The following is a 15,182-nucleotide window of genomic DNA, read 5'->3' as shown; positions in this document are numbered from 1 at the left end:
CAGTATAAAACTAACATACTAAAAATAAAAAAATAACATAGGTAGAGCATGAGGGCCCCCCTCTACCCAACCCCTCCCCACCTCCCCACCTCCCCAAAACCCTAGCCTAGTCCCCAAACGACAAGGCAACCCCACTGAAACAAGTAACACCCTCAAGTTGACCGGCAAGTAACAGCTATCCGTCAACAACACACATTTTGTTTAGAACAAGGCGGTATCTCTGTGCAGGAGAGCAGACTGGGAGAAAGTGAAAAAATGAATAAATAATAATAATCAAAAAATTATAATAAATAAATAAATAAGGTAAAAGAAAAAGTAAGTGAAATTTAAAGAATAGATAAGTAAATAAAATAAAAGATATGCAGTGTTATTTTCAAGTATATATATATATATATAAAAAAAAATTTAATAATAATAATAATAATTGAAGGTTCCAGCCAATAGTATTATTTAAAACACAAGTTATATACAGAGACTGTCTGAAAGCATTCTTTAGAAATTTTGGCCCATATTGATAGGATAGCATCTTGCAGTTGATGGAGATTTGTGGGATGCACATCCAGGGCACGAAGCTCCCGTTCCACCACATCCCAAAGATGCTCTATAGGGTTAAGATCTGGTGACTGTGGAGGCCATTTTAGTACAGTGAACTCATTGTCATGTTCAAGAAACCAATTTGAAATGATTCGAGCTTTGTGACCTGGTGCATTATCCTGCTGGAAGTAGCCATCAGAGGATGGGTACATGGTGGCCATAAAGGGATGGACATGGTCAGAAACAATGCTCAGGTAGGCCGTGGCATTTAAACGATGCCCAATTGGCACTAGGGGGCCTAAAGTGTGCCAAGAAAACATCCCCCACACCATTACACCACCACCAGCAGCCTGCACAGTGGTAACAAGGCATGATGGATCCATGTTCTCATTCTGTTTACGCCAAATTCTTACTGTACCATCTGAATGTCTCAACAGAAATCGAGACTCATCAGACCAGGCAACATTTTTCCAGTCTTCAACTGTCCAATTTTGGTGAGCTCTTGCAAATTGTAGCCTCTTTTTCCTATTTGTAGTGGAGATGAGTGGTACCCGGTGGGGTCTTCTGCTGTTGTAGCCCATCCACCTCAAGGTTGTGCGTGTTGTGGTTTCACAAATGCTTTGCTGCATACCTCGGTTGTAACGAGTGGTTATTTTAGTCAAAGTTGCTCTTCTATCAGCTTGAATCAGTCTGCCCATTCTCCTCTGACCTCTAGCATCAACAAGGCATTTTCGCCCACAGGACTGCCGCATACTGGATGTTTTTCCCTTTTCACACCATTCTTTGTAAACCCTATGGTTGTGCGTGAAAATCCCAGTAACTGAGCAGATTGTGAAATACTCAGACCGGCCCGTCTGGCACCAACAACTATGCCACGCTCAAAATTGCTTAAATCACCTTTCTTTCCCATTCTGACATTCAGTTTGGAGTTCAGGAGATTGTCTTGACTAGGACCACACCCCTAAATGCATTGAAGCAACTGCCATGTGATTGGTTGATTATATAATTGCATTTATGAGAAATTGAACAGGTGTTCCTAATAATCCTTTAGGTGAGTGTATAAACTTATCCTCTCCAACCGAAGGCGTTCTTCTACAAGCAGTAACCGGAGGGCTCTGGTCTTTCACTATTACAATCAGAAAGTGGAAAGTGGTCTTCTTGAAATGGATGATATTGTTTGAAATTTAAATGTAATTGCCTCTGCCAAATGTGGCAGCACAAAATGTTTGTAGATTAGCATATATGTTAATATATTAGAATGGCAAATGTTTGCATTCTATTTGTTTGTAGTATGAGTTTATGATAAAGTTTTGGTTTTGGTCAGTGAATTACAGATCGATTTTAATGTCACCTATTTTTTGCAAATGTATGAATTTGATTTACACACAGTTCTACAGTATGAATTACTACACCTGCTGTTAATATTTACATAGGTCAGGTAGAAAAATTGCCCATAGGTTGTTTTAAAAGTTAATTTGATTAAAATTTGATTAGACCAAATAAACACGCTTTATGCATTTTGTATGTGATTTGTGTCATGTATGATTATTGTGCATCTGCCATAATACTATTATGGTAAATGTGATGTCCTAATTATAAAATATAAAAATCGCAAATTTTTCACAAATTTCTGGAAATTACCACCACAAAATCAGTCATTTTGATCGTAAAAATCACATAAAAATTTGCGAAATCCTAGAGGGACCGATTAGAGCCACAGAGAATGCAAGGTCATGCAGTGAGCACAATACAATCACCTATAGATTAAGCCGCTTCAATATGATTGACTCCCATTTCAAGGGCAAAATACTGGTGTGGCTGAGAATTTTAAAAATGAATTATGTAATACAGCCCTCTTGCTTTGATTTTTAATATAGTAATATGGTGCAGCTTCACCATACTGGTAATGTAAAAGTATAACAGACAATCGTTTTGGGGAGCCACAAACACACACATACACACAAACATACAAACATCTTGTTACATTAAGTACATAAGTGCCAAGCAGGTCACACTCACAGATCAATCAGAATTAACAGCAGCCCACCCACACTCAGGTCATCATTTTAAGTAGCTGTCTGGTTTAGTTTGAGTGTGTGAGACAGAGAAAGAGAGAGAACACGGGCGAGTGAAATATGTGAAAGAATAGTTTCATTATTCCAAAGCCCCCCCTTGTCTAAACAAAATTACAGGAACTGAAGTAGAAAAATAGCCTTTGGCTTTAGAGACAAAGCCCAATTGATTCGTTAATTTTAAACGATCTCTCAAGCCAGCATGCGGTCATGTAGCTAGAGTAAATATAAAAGTCGTGTTTCAGCATGGAGGGAGGCAGTGATCTTTTCACAAATTAACCTTTAAATGTGACTGGACAGGCACCACCGGCATAACAAAAAATCAACGCAAGGTGTTTTCTTTATCAATAGTCTACTTACACTTTAGAATCTAACATGTTTTTCTTTAGATTACAAAAAAAAGAGATTCACAATCAAACACCAGCAATATGCTTAAAAATCCTAAACGCAAGCTAATGGAATTTCTTATCATAACTGGGAACAGTTATTTGGTTTAAATTACTTGTAGTCTGATGCTGTGCGGCTGGTTGCGTGGAAACTGATCTCTCTCTCTCTCTCTCTCTCTCTCTCTCTCTCTCTCTCTCTCTCTCTCTCTCTCTCTCTCTCTCTCTCTCTCTCTCTCTCTCTCTCTCTCACACACACACACACACACACACACACACACACACACACACACACACTCACTCACTCTCCGCGTCCAGACGCATTCACGGCTCGCTGCGGATCTCCAGCACTAAACTAGACGGAATATTTACGCAAATGACAAATGCCGAGAAGAGCAGAGGCGATTTTAAAAGACAGAGAGGAAAAATGTAAGTCAGTCTTATGTTTGAATGAGAAGCACAGTGAACGCTCGCTATTACATGCAAACGCGATTAAACGTGAACATATGCAGTATAGACCTGATAGCTATAAGGTTCCAATTAATAGCGTAAACTATTGGTTTAATTTGTAATGCCATTTTTCCTTCACAGGCAAGTGAATGAAGAACAACTGTAGTAATTTTAACTAATATTTTGACTTGAATAAAACGTATAACAAAGTAATTTAGACCTCACAACACAAGTTGTCTTATTAATTATTGGGAACAATAACTTGTGTTTTTAATAATGTTTATATTAATATATGTAACTGATGTCAGTTCACTTAATTTGTCAGTTGACCTTTAGACCTTCAAGATAATTGCTTTATGGTTATTAATAAGTCAAAATTATGTAGATTATTGATTAAAAAATCTGTTAAATATAGTTCAGGTTGGCATGCAGGGCTCTGTGTAAACTATCACACACTCCAGCATTCAGGAGCACTCAGACATTGTTTGAAATGAATTATTAAAGAAGACACGAGACGAGGATGCACAATAGTTTGTAGACTAAGAACTGTTTCTTATGGTTAAAGCTTTTGTTGGTTTCATTAACATAAACTAAACCTAATGATGAGCTGCCGTACGCGTAATATAACAACCAACATGCTGTTTGGTGTACATCAAGCAGCTATTATAATATAGTTGTTTTTTATTTGTTTGTTTTTACCACCAATCTCTGTTCTCTCACACACATTTTACCTTTACACTATTATGTGTACTGTATAAAACTGAAAAAGTGCAGTTGTTACCGTAAAGATATTTCTACTTGATCGGGCCCTGGAAATTATTTAATGTTTTAATATAACATTATGTAATTTAGTCATGTTAAATAAAGTTAGACGTAATTTGAATATTACCATGTAAAAAGACTAAATTTACTAAATTTAATTTTAAATTCTGAAACGTGGTTCTTTTGAACAATTATTGAAAGAAATTATTTCATAACACCCGTAGAGACATATATATTAACATGCATCTCAGTGATGGTTGCTAAATTGGCACCGGACCCCCCAAAATTGCTGCCATCTTTGCTTATGGGCAGTTGTTTTTTGAAGATTTTGAGCCTATTACTTGAGTCATAATTTGAATGTGACTAATCACTCTGAAGCTGCAGAAAAAAATGACACCATGGCAACTCTGATTGGCTAATGACACCACAAGAATGTGCATAATCCAAAGAACCCTGAGCTGTGATGTAAAAGGAAGCAAACAGGGGGAAATAGTCCATTTCATTTTATTTAGTCAGAATACATTGATACATTTGAATGGCCATCATAGGTGAACTGATTTACTTTAACTTCAACTCATGTTAGAGCTCTCTAGAGTCAGTCATGTACCAGGCTGTCGTGTCTCATAATGCTTACATTCAGAAAGAGCAACAAGAATAACTGCTTAAGAAAATGACAAAGTGGCAATATCAGGCCAATTGTCACCTAAGTCAAGTTCAATCTAATGACACGCCATTCAGTACACTTCAGATAAGTTCAGTTCAGCTCTGTCAAAGCTTCTATCCACCTTTCCTGTCCCTACTCTAATGTATTTTTCATTCTCTTCACTATTTACTTGTTTGAGAGTCTGGAGAAATCCTATGAAATTCTTTGACAAGTCATAGAAGAAGTTAGGAATTGATGAAGACAAAAATATCTGTGTACATGACTAGTCATAAAAATCACATGAATTTCCATACTTCTACGATTTGATTTGTGCTGATAAGTGGCGGTTTGGTGCAGGTCTGACTGATGGACCAGCATAGCCATGTTTTTCAAAAGGACATAATGCTAGACAAGTTAGTTGTGAAGTGTGGTGGGCTAACTAGGATCCCATGCAACCGACAAACATCCAAAATACATGAACTAATGAGGCAGAAATAGTAATCATATGTCAGTAAATTGCGAATCTCATCCATTATGTTAATTAATATCACTACAATTACATTACTGTTTTACTTTCCTACTCCAATCTAAACATATTTGTTGGCCTTTTATTGAAGGGTCAGGGTCACATCAGTTTTCTCCCCCAAAATGTTCGGTACTGAACCTTTTAACCTCATTTTTCGTCCTTCTCTTCTTTCTTCTCTTCTGTAATGGAAGACTCGCTCCTCAGATTCTCTTGTTTCCTCTCTTGTTCTCTCTGTTGAATCATGTAAACATCCTGTGTGGTTTCTCCTCACCCCCTGCATGCTTCCCTCTCATGTCTTGTTTCAACCTTTACTCTGTCCATCTCTGTCCATTCAGCTGCTATTGAGCTTTCATTGATTTTTTTTCTGGCTCAACAGCTATACTTCTCTCCAAATCTCTGTTTTAGCTCTTTGTTGTCCTCATCTTTCACTGTCTGTCTGTCTCTCCTTATGTGTCTGACCCACACTATCACTTGCGAAAATGTCATGACAGAACCCTGTTGTGTATTCATGAGCGGTACAGTTTGGGGTTTGTGACTCTTATCTAACCTCTCCTCCACCACTTTTCTCATTTTTCCTAAGGTCAACCTTCCCCACCTTAAGAAAGAAAACTTTATGGGACAGCAAAGCTAAAATCAGTTTCCTTTAAACCTGGGTAAATAACTGTCTTTGTTTAGTTTTTTTTGGCAGGGGAAGACTTTGGTCAATGAAGCATGAAAGCTAAAGTAATGTCCTCCTTTCTCTCTTTCTCTTTCTCTCTCTTTCTCAGCCTTCAGTATTTGCGTGGCATTTCAGCTGCTTTTGTAGAACGTCTTATTTCCCCCTCCCTTCAACAAACAGTCCCTCCTTTAGGAGACTCCCACTCGTTATGTGATACTAAGAGGTACTTAGAGATCGATTTCATTTTTAATCTGCGTAAGTGGACAGTGGCGGGTCCGCTGCCATTTGTCAACTACAAACCCAGTGACTTTTATTCTTTCTGGATTTGTTATTTAAAATTGAGAATTATAAGAACACTCCAAAAATATATTTTTTTTACTTACAATTTACTTAAAGAAAACAAATGAATCCAACAAATGAATTATCCATTCAGATTACTTAATCCGTTCGAGTTGAGAATATAGGAATGATTTTATTTGTGTTATAGTAGCATTATAGAAACTGGGAACAGGATTTCCACTTCCTTTCATGGTTTGAACAGAGCTGAATAGGGAGAGTATGTTGAAATAAAGCGTTATTTTCTGCATTTGTTTTTTTTAGCATGATGAGAAAATGTTTAATGTTCTATTATGTTGGTATTTAAATAGTTTCTGTTATGTTGGGGAGTTTTTTGGTTACCATTGGTGTAGTGTCGAGCATGCGCTTGGTTTGAGCACATGCAAACAAAATTCAAGTTTCTTTGATAATCATGCAACAACTATGGGTGTTTGAGTATGAGTGCTATATGTCATGTGTGCAAAGAATCCAAAGAATACAGTCATGTAAAAAAGAAAGGACACCCTTTTAGAATGTTATGGTTTTACTATCAGAACATAATATAAATCATCTGGTCGTTAGCAGGTCTTAAAATTAGGTAAATACAACCTCAGATGAACAACAACAAATGACATATTACACTGTGTCATTATAATCAAGTTGAAGGCAGCAGTGGCTCAGTGGTTCATTTAGGTTGTCTACAAACCAGAAGGTTGGTGGTTCAATCCCCGGTTCCACCTGACCAAGTGTCGAGGTGTCCATGAGCAAGACACCTAACCCCAGCAGCTCCCGATGAGTTGGATGGCGCCTTGTATGGCTGACACCGCCGTCGGTGTATGAATGGGTGAATGTGAGGCAAAATGTAAAGCGCTTTGGTGGCCATTGGGTCTGTGAAAGCGCTATATAAATGCAGTCCATTTACCATTTTCTATATGAGAGTATCAGTCTCTCGCATCGTTCTGGAAGAATTTTGGCCCGCTCTTCTTTACAACGTTGCTTCAGTTCATTGAAGTTTGCGGGTATTTTTTATGCACAGCTCTCTTAAGGTCCCGTCGCAACATTTCGGTCAGGGTGAGGCCTGGACTTTGACTGGGCCAGTGCAACACCTTAATTCTTTTGTTTTTTCAGCCATTGAGTTTTTGGTGTTCTTGTGATCATTGTCCTTTGGCATGACCTAATTCCGGCCAAGCTTTAGCTGTTACTTTGGTATAGAGTGGAGTTGACTCAATGACTGCAAGGTGCCCAGGTCCTGTGGCTGCAAAACCATCAGTGTGATGGACAGTTGGTATGAGGTGTTTGTGTTGATATGCTGTGTTTAGTTTTCATCTAACTTGGCGCTGTGCATTATAGTCAAACATCTCCACTTTAGCCTCGTCTGTCCAAAGGACATTGTTCCAGATTTCTTGAGGTTTGTTCAGATGCAACTTTGCAAACCTAAGCTGTGCTGCCATGTTTTTTTAGAGAGAAGCAGCTTTCTCCTGGCAACTCCAAACATGCCATACTCGTCCCATCTTTTTCTAATTGTACTGCCATGAACTTTAACAATTTACATGTTAACTGAGGCTTGTAGAGTCTGAGGTGTAGCTACTGGGTTTTTTGCGATTTCTCTGAGTATTGCACGGTCTAACCTTGGGGTGAATTTGCTGGAATGTCCATCCCCTCCTGGGAAGATTGGCAACTGTGTTGAATGGTTTCCACTTGTGAATAAACTTTCTCACTGTAGAATTATGGACTTCAAATTTTTGGGAAATTGTCAAATAACCCTTCTCAGATTGATGGCAGCAACAATTACTTTTACAAGATTTATAGAGGTGATCACAATTGCTGATGATGAATTAATCAAAGACATTTGATTAGCAGTGCCTGACTGCTACTTACTCTCTTAATTCATATGGAAGCAGTAAGGGTGTACTTTCATGTTTTTCACCCATGGCTGTTCCATTTTAACTTTTTGTTAAATAAATAATGACACAGTGTAATGTGCCATGTGTTGTTGTTCATCTGAGGTTGAATTTACCTCATTTTAAGACCTTCCAAGGACCCGATCATTTTTTATTATGTCCTGATACGTACAACCATAGAATTCAATAGGGTGTCCTTTATTTTTCACATGACTGTATATATTTAGCTTGCTAGAATATAAACACGTCAAAATAATTTGCTATATGGGCATGTTTACGTTAAGTTTGTGTTTATTTGAGATTACTCAATTAAGTTTAGTTCATCCTACATGAGGTATTTGACTAGAGAAAACATGCTTGCATTGTGTTGCACTGAATGCAATTGGAGGCGGGGTATAATAGCCTTAATACATAAATAGAGAACCGGTTAATTTTTTTTTTTAAATTGGTGATACTGGTGGAAGCTGCAGGCTTTGGATTTATAAATCATTTTTCTTACAATAGTCAAGGTTGGACGTTATTGAAGCCAACATAAGGCTTCTGCCTTCTAGAACATGTTGCCTTGAAGATTTGTAAGAGGATAGCCGCTTCTTATGGTGCTGATATATTAATGAGCTAAGGTGGAAAGCTATTTTTAGAAGGCTGGACAAAATAAATAAAAAAGTGTGAATTACAAGGCAAGTTGTTGTTCATCGTTACTTGCACTTAAGACAAAATGAGCTGCATCTTAAGTGAAACAATTATTATGGATTACTGACCACAACGCTGGTGGGATTAAATATCCAAAATGGCAACCACAGTTCGAATAGCAGGCAGTGTTTCTTGCCCGCTCTCTCTTGTACTGTATATCATTTGGGCTGTTGTCTTTTCCATCTGCAATATTTAGGACAACCAGTGTTTGTGGCAAGACTAAAGAAGTTAAATATAAGTATTCAAATTAAGATTTTTTGGGGGAGTTTATGAAACACAGATATAACTTTGCCTCAGGATAAAGAAGCGTATTGCACTTTGCAAGTCTGATATGTTCAAATGTCAAACTTAAACTGAAAACAAAAAAAACACTGAATATTTAAGTGTATCATCCAAGTTCAGATATCCATAAAAACTGCCTTTTCAATTGGATTTTACGTAGTGAAGAGACTTGCTTTTGCATTCTAAAGGAATTAATAAATGTAAAATGTGCTTAAAGCTACAGTAAAATTACATTGGAAAATACATTTTCTCTGTCAGTCTGTCACAAACTTGCCGTGGAAGGAAGACGAATGATGCAGGATCCAAATAACAATAAAGTTTACTGGTGAGTAACACATACAACGTGACCACATTCAATAACTGACAAAGGATGAACAGAACGGGGAGTATGAGCTAAACAGGCACAGGTGGAGGAAGGTAAACTAATCATGGACTAACGAGAACAGGTGCAGACACAGTCACTTTGCACATTTCGGTTTTCCGATAGTGTGTTTGCTAACATGTCTTTGGATGGCAGGGTTATGGATAAAGGTTGAGGGTAAAACAGCTAACAGCATCAAGCAGGGCAAAGCTGGTTTTCTGTAGCCGGTTGCATAAACTGCTTATCGCCAGCAGCCATATCACCCTGTAGCCCAAGACTGGTTGCCCACTGAAGCTAAGCAGGGCTGAGCCTGGTTAGTACCTGGAAGGGAGACCTCCTGAGAAAACCAGGTTGCTGCTGGAAGAGGTGTAAGTGAGGCCAGCAGGGGGTACTCACCCTGTGGTCTGTGTGGGTCCTAACGCCCCAGTATAGTGACAGGGACACTATACTGTCAAAGAGCACCGTCCTTCGGATGAGACGTTAAACCGAAGTCCTGACTCTCTGTGGTCATTAAAAATCCCATGGCACTTCTGGTAAAGAGTAGGGGTGTAACCCCGGTGTCCTGGCCACATTCCACCCATTGGCCCCTGCCAATCATGGCCTCCTAATAATCCCCATCCACTGAATTGGCTCTACCACTCTCTCTCCTCTCCAACTATAGCTGGTGTGTGGTGAGCGCACTGGCGCCGTTGTACTGTGGCTGCCGTCGCATCATCCAAGTGGATGCTGCACACTGGTGCTGGTTGAGGAGAGAACCCCTGATATGATTGTAAAGCGCTTTGGGTGTACAGTAGTACATATGAAAGCGCTATTTAAATGCCTCATTCATTCGTTCATTCATTCTAAGATTAGTCTTACAAGTTATTCAACACATTTTCATAAATTATTTAAGTCAGTTACCTAAAAACATAGATTGGTTTAAGTTGATACCGAAAAAGTATGTCTGATTGCCTCTTGACTAACTGCTAGGTGGTCATATTAGTACTTAAGACACATAATGGCTATTTTTATGCAAATGGCTGGTCTAGCTGATCTCCCAGTCTGGCCAAGTTGACAAGTTCTCAAAACCCATCTTAAACCAGCAAACAAGTCCAATCTGACCAGACTAGACAATATTTGTCTATGCATTACAATTATCTAAAACAAATGCATTGTTTTAGTACTGTTTATTAATAAGAAATTTCATAAATATTTCTCAGGTGAACCCAATGAGAACTTCAGATGAATGAAAAAATTTACCAATTCTAAAACCATGGCAGTCCACTCTCACAGCTAAATGCTGTTTTTTACCACAATGTGCACTGTATGATTTCCATCAGACTCTGAGACAAGCTAAATAAGTTGTCTTGTCACAATGCCAGAGAAAGGAATGGCTATTATCTGCCTCTCTAAAACTCTTTATTTAGCTAGGCCTCTCTGTCTAGTTAATTGAATATAATATATTCTTGGTCATTAACTAAAGAAAACTCATAAAAGGTATTTACATTTGGTCACTTCATATGCTTTATGTGAGCAAAGGGAAGCACTGCAATCCATGTGTGAGGGAGCAATGATGAACTAGAGATGTGAGAACTGAAACACTAATTGCACGTTCAACAGAAAATTTCTCACAGGGCATTAGAATCAAAATGTAAGTGAACACCATTTGCAGATGTGGCTGAGAGCAGATGGATCCCAAGGAGACAGCAAAGTGTAAATAGGCTCAAAATCTAGAAGGGAAATTTCTTGGTAACTCTGCTTTGCGATTCATATTAGATGTTTAAAAATAAAGAAAAGGGCAGACATTATGTAACCGTTTTACCTATTTGAAGTTTCTAGACCTGAAACATCTTGGTCACATGCCTTGTCATCTTTTGTCAGTCCTGGATTACATTAATGCCTGTGGCAGAGCTGTGAATTAGGCCAGCATAGCTGACCATAGCAGGGATTTCAATCAATCAACACTTTTGAGGAAGTGCCGCTTTTTCCCTTTACAACATGAGTACATATTCTTTGAAAGTTTTCTGATTGTTTGAGCCTTGCTTAGCGTGCGTAGTTAAAAGAGTATAAAGCCGGTGGGTAAAAAATAATAGCTAAAAACCCCATTGCTTTGAGCAATAAGCAAACCATTTACCATGAGTAAATTAAGATTTAAAGGTTAAGGCATCAATCTTCTTTTCAATCTGTTTATTACATCTGGGTCGTGTGGGTTTGTGATACATCTGTATGTGTGTCTGTGTATACTACACATACATTAGAAGAATGCGTTAATTATGGGCAAAGTAAAAATCCTTAAATCATAAGAGATTGGTGAGGCATTGCTGCAATAGATGACAAGAAAAAGGAAATTAGATTTAATAATAGATTGTACATGCAGTTAAACAATAGCATGGCTGCATTAATGGGTATTTGTGATGTCAAGACCATGGAATTAAATAGTATTAAATAGTACTGGGCAATATAGAAAAAATATAATCTCTGCATTATTCATTCTTTTGACAATGTTTGAAATATGTATATCAATATTTATACATTTGCTCTGAACGGGTTTAAGGATCATTTGTTTCAGTTAGATTAATCATTTTCGACCAAATGTTTTAATCAGTTAACAGTCTTAACATTCTCATACTTCAAAATCCTCGGACACATGAAACACACTGGCATTACTAGAAACCCCATTCTGATCTTTACATATTCCGAAGTCTGAAACATTAAAGAAATATATATTCTCTATTAACTGGTAATGGTATTTTTCAATTTTCTAGGCTTGCAAGCTGTTGGGGATTTTGATGTTGGGTACAGCCTCCTGGATGTTCTCAGCACAGGTGATACTCCAAAGGGATTATGCCCGCCGTCCCACAATGCTGCTACCCTCAGGTTGGCTGCTTCGGCACTCTGTGGTCATGTGGTTGCTGTTTCACAGCTTGGTGCTGATGACACTCAGTTTCCACCACGCTGCAACTTCCTGCTCCAAACGTTGCTACTGTTCAGACAGCGAGGGCTCATTTGGTGGCAAGACCATGCGCTGCAGCAACCTGCATCTTACTGAGATCCCTCAGGACATTCCCAATGACACACGACGCCTCTACCTGGACTACAACCTCCTGACCAGCATCCCTGCCAATGCTTTTCATGATCTTCCACTGCTAGCTGAACTAGATCTTTCCCATAATGAACTGGCTTTGCTTGAACCGGGAGCCTTTAGAGGCTTGGCAGCCTCTCTGCAGTTTCTGGATCTCTCGTCCAACCAGCTCACGATGTTGGACCCAGATGCCTTTGATGGCGTTACAGCTAGATCTAACCTCACTGGAAACCCCTGGCACTGTGACTGCAGGCTGCAGACAGCCCTTCCACGCCTAGACCTAGAGCCTGTGTCTTTGACTGGCATTATCTGTCAGACATCTGAACCCTTAGACTCTGGAGCCCAAGGTGTGCCTTTCCTGCTGGCCAAAGACCTGGACCTGTGTGTGGTGCTCAAAAAGACCACGGATGTGGCCATGTTGGTGACCATGTTTGGATGGTTCACCATGGTCATCTCCTATCTGGTCTACTATGTGAGACACAATCAGGAAGATGCCAGGCGCCACCTGGAGTATCTCAAGTCTCTGCCCAGCAGGCAAGGCAAGTCTGAGGAGTCTTCCACCATCAGCACTGTGGTATAGCACAAGGCCAAGTGCTCATGACATGTGGAGGAAGCTTCTCAGGCTGCCAAAAAGGCAATGGACACACTGGGCAATAGGCTACCTGTTTCTAAAGTTTAAAATTGATTAAACCCTTGGAAAAACAAAGACCCCTTGAATCATATACCACACCACAAGTAACCATTCAGGATTGATCTGTACCCTCCCAAAGAACCAGAAAGAACTTATGCCATAGGATGCTTCTTATCCAGTGGAGTGCAACATCCACAATAGGGAAATGTGAAACATATCATGCTGAGACTGAAACCATCCACAGACATGCAGATGGACATAGATGGCTAGTAGAGACAGAAGAAGGGAAATCACAGAGGCCATCTAATCCAATTCAGTTAAATAATTGATTCAGAAATGGCCGAACTTGAGGCTCATCTTGACTAAGAGGTTTTTCTACTCTGCACACTTTTAAAGGAGGCGTTGTCTGTTTTTTTGTTTTGTTTTTTTCTTTCATTCAGAGGCTTTTTCTTCAGCCAGATCTCCATTTGACAGGCAACGCACGGAGCGTAAAGCACTCATCCCACTGGGTATTTACAAAAAGTACTGTTGTTGTCCCTGCAGGCAACATCAAAATTTTACAGAGCAACACATTCTTGCATGCATCAATGATTTTTCAGGTGTCTCAGTAAACATAGTATACAAACTGTGCAAAAGTAAAAAGCACTGTCGATTGCTTTGATACTCAGTGGTTAGGTTTTTAGGGAAGCACAGAAGAGCTATTTTCTTCATGGATCCTGCAGCGTTAATTACGTTGTGACTTAAAATAAATAAACAGGTTGGCTTGTTATTTTCATGATCAGTCACTGTAAGATAAATCACTGTTAAAGTCATTTCAAGGGAAAACACCCTGAGGCATTTTTTATTAAAAAAATTATTTGAAAATGTTTCAAAACTTCTATGCTTAAAGATAATGAGACAATTTTGACGACCACATAGTGTGTTTGCACTGTTAGAGTGGATCCTTGGTATGTCACATCCAATACTGTGTGATTGTTCAGTTTCTTATGTGGAGTGCCAGCAAGAATAATTCAGAAAGTCTGCCAAGATAAACCATAAGTTAAAATCAGTCTGAATGTTCTGCCTGCATGATTTAATGTCTTCAAAGCTTTACAAGTCATACCCATAAATTAAGAAAATAGCATTGTCTTAATCCTTTACAAAAGGCAGTGAGGGGTATGTCATGAAATTACTCAGAAAAGTTCAAAACCTAATGAGCTTCCTACCAAGACATTTTAAGGTGTCATATGTAATCATGACAAAAAAGCTGTAATTGTGCTGGCATTTGGCTATGTAGACAGTAGATAATAAGGCAGCTCATTAATGGTAACATTTTACAATAAGGTTTCATTTGTTAACATTAGCTAACTGCTTACTAGATACAACCTTATTGTAAAGTGCTAGTGAAATAAATGATTTGCTGGTCATGCATATGTTGGATCTTTTGTTTCAGTGCAAGCAACAGAAAAGGATGACTTATGTGGCAAAATGAATAAGAAAAGGTATTTGATTTTTCCTGTTTGCTTGAAAGTGTTATCTGTAGTGCCAACATGGCATTGTCTCAGTGATATCAGGGTGTATTCAATCCATTGATCCTAACAAGAAATGTCATGCTGAAAATTAAGGTAAACTCTGAGAGGTAAACCTTATTTTCATTTGTAAAACTACTTTATTTTTTACTTTAAAGATGGATTGTGCACTTTCAGCTTTACCAAATAAACAAAAAATAAATAACAACAATCACAATAAATTAGACATGCAAAAAAAAAATATGTAGGATACATTTTTTCACTATGTAAATTGTTTAAATTCTGCATTGCTTGAATCAAATCCTAGAAGCTCAGTTGATTGACGAGTTGTGTCAGAACACATTCCAGGCTATCTTTAAAAGCATACATTCACATAATGGCCTGCATCAATGCAGGAAGCTTCGA

General features: G+C 38.6%; 1 protein-coding gene across 1 annotated transcript; it reads left to right on the top strand.

Moving 5' to 3' along the window:
- The first annotated feature begins 3,270 nt into the window (after window positions 1-3,270).
- lrrc3ca (leucine rich repeat containing 3Ca) lies at window positions 3,271-14,959 on the top strand. Its single transcript, XM_056245801.1, has 2 exons — window positions 3,271-3,418; window positions 12,322-14,959. The coding sequence occupies exon 2, from the start codon at window positions 12,346-12,348 to the stop codon at window positions 13,216-13,218; it is 873 nt and encodes a 290-aa protein (XP_056101776.1). The 5' UTR covers window positions 3,271-3,418; window positions 12,322-12,345; the 3' UTR covers window positions 13,219-14,959.
- The last annotated feature ends 223 nt before the right edge of the window (window positions 14,960-15,182 follow it).

The sequence above is a fragment of the Rhinichthys klamathensis genome, unplaced genomic scaffold (assembly GCF_029890125.1).
Source record: "Rhinichthys klamathensis goyatoka isolate OS25496 unplaced genomic scaffold, OSU_Roscu_1.1 h1tg000035l_1, whole genome shotgun sequence".
Lineage (NCBI taxonomy): Eukaryota > Metazoa > Chordata > Actinopteri > Cypriniformes > Leuciscidae > Rhinichthys > Rhinichthys klamathensis.
The sequence above is the reverse complement of the archived record's forward strand: the minus strand, read 5'-3'. Positions and strand labels throughout refer to the sequence as shown.

What these genes read in the sequence shown, in the direction of transcription:
- lrrc3ca (XM_056245801.1), top strand. Translation starts at nt 12,346, where the DNA reads ATGTTGGGTACAGCCTCCTGGATGTTCTCAGCACAGGTGATACTCCAA.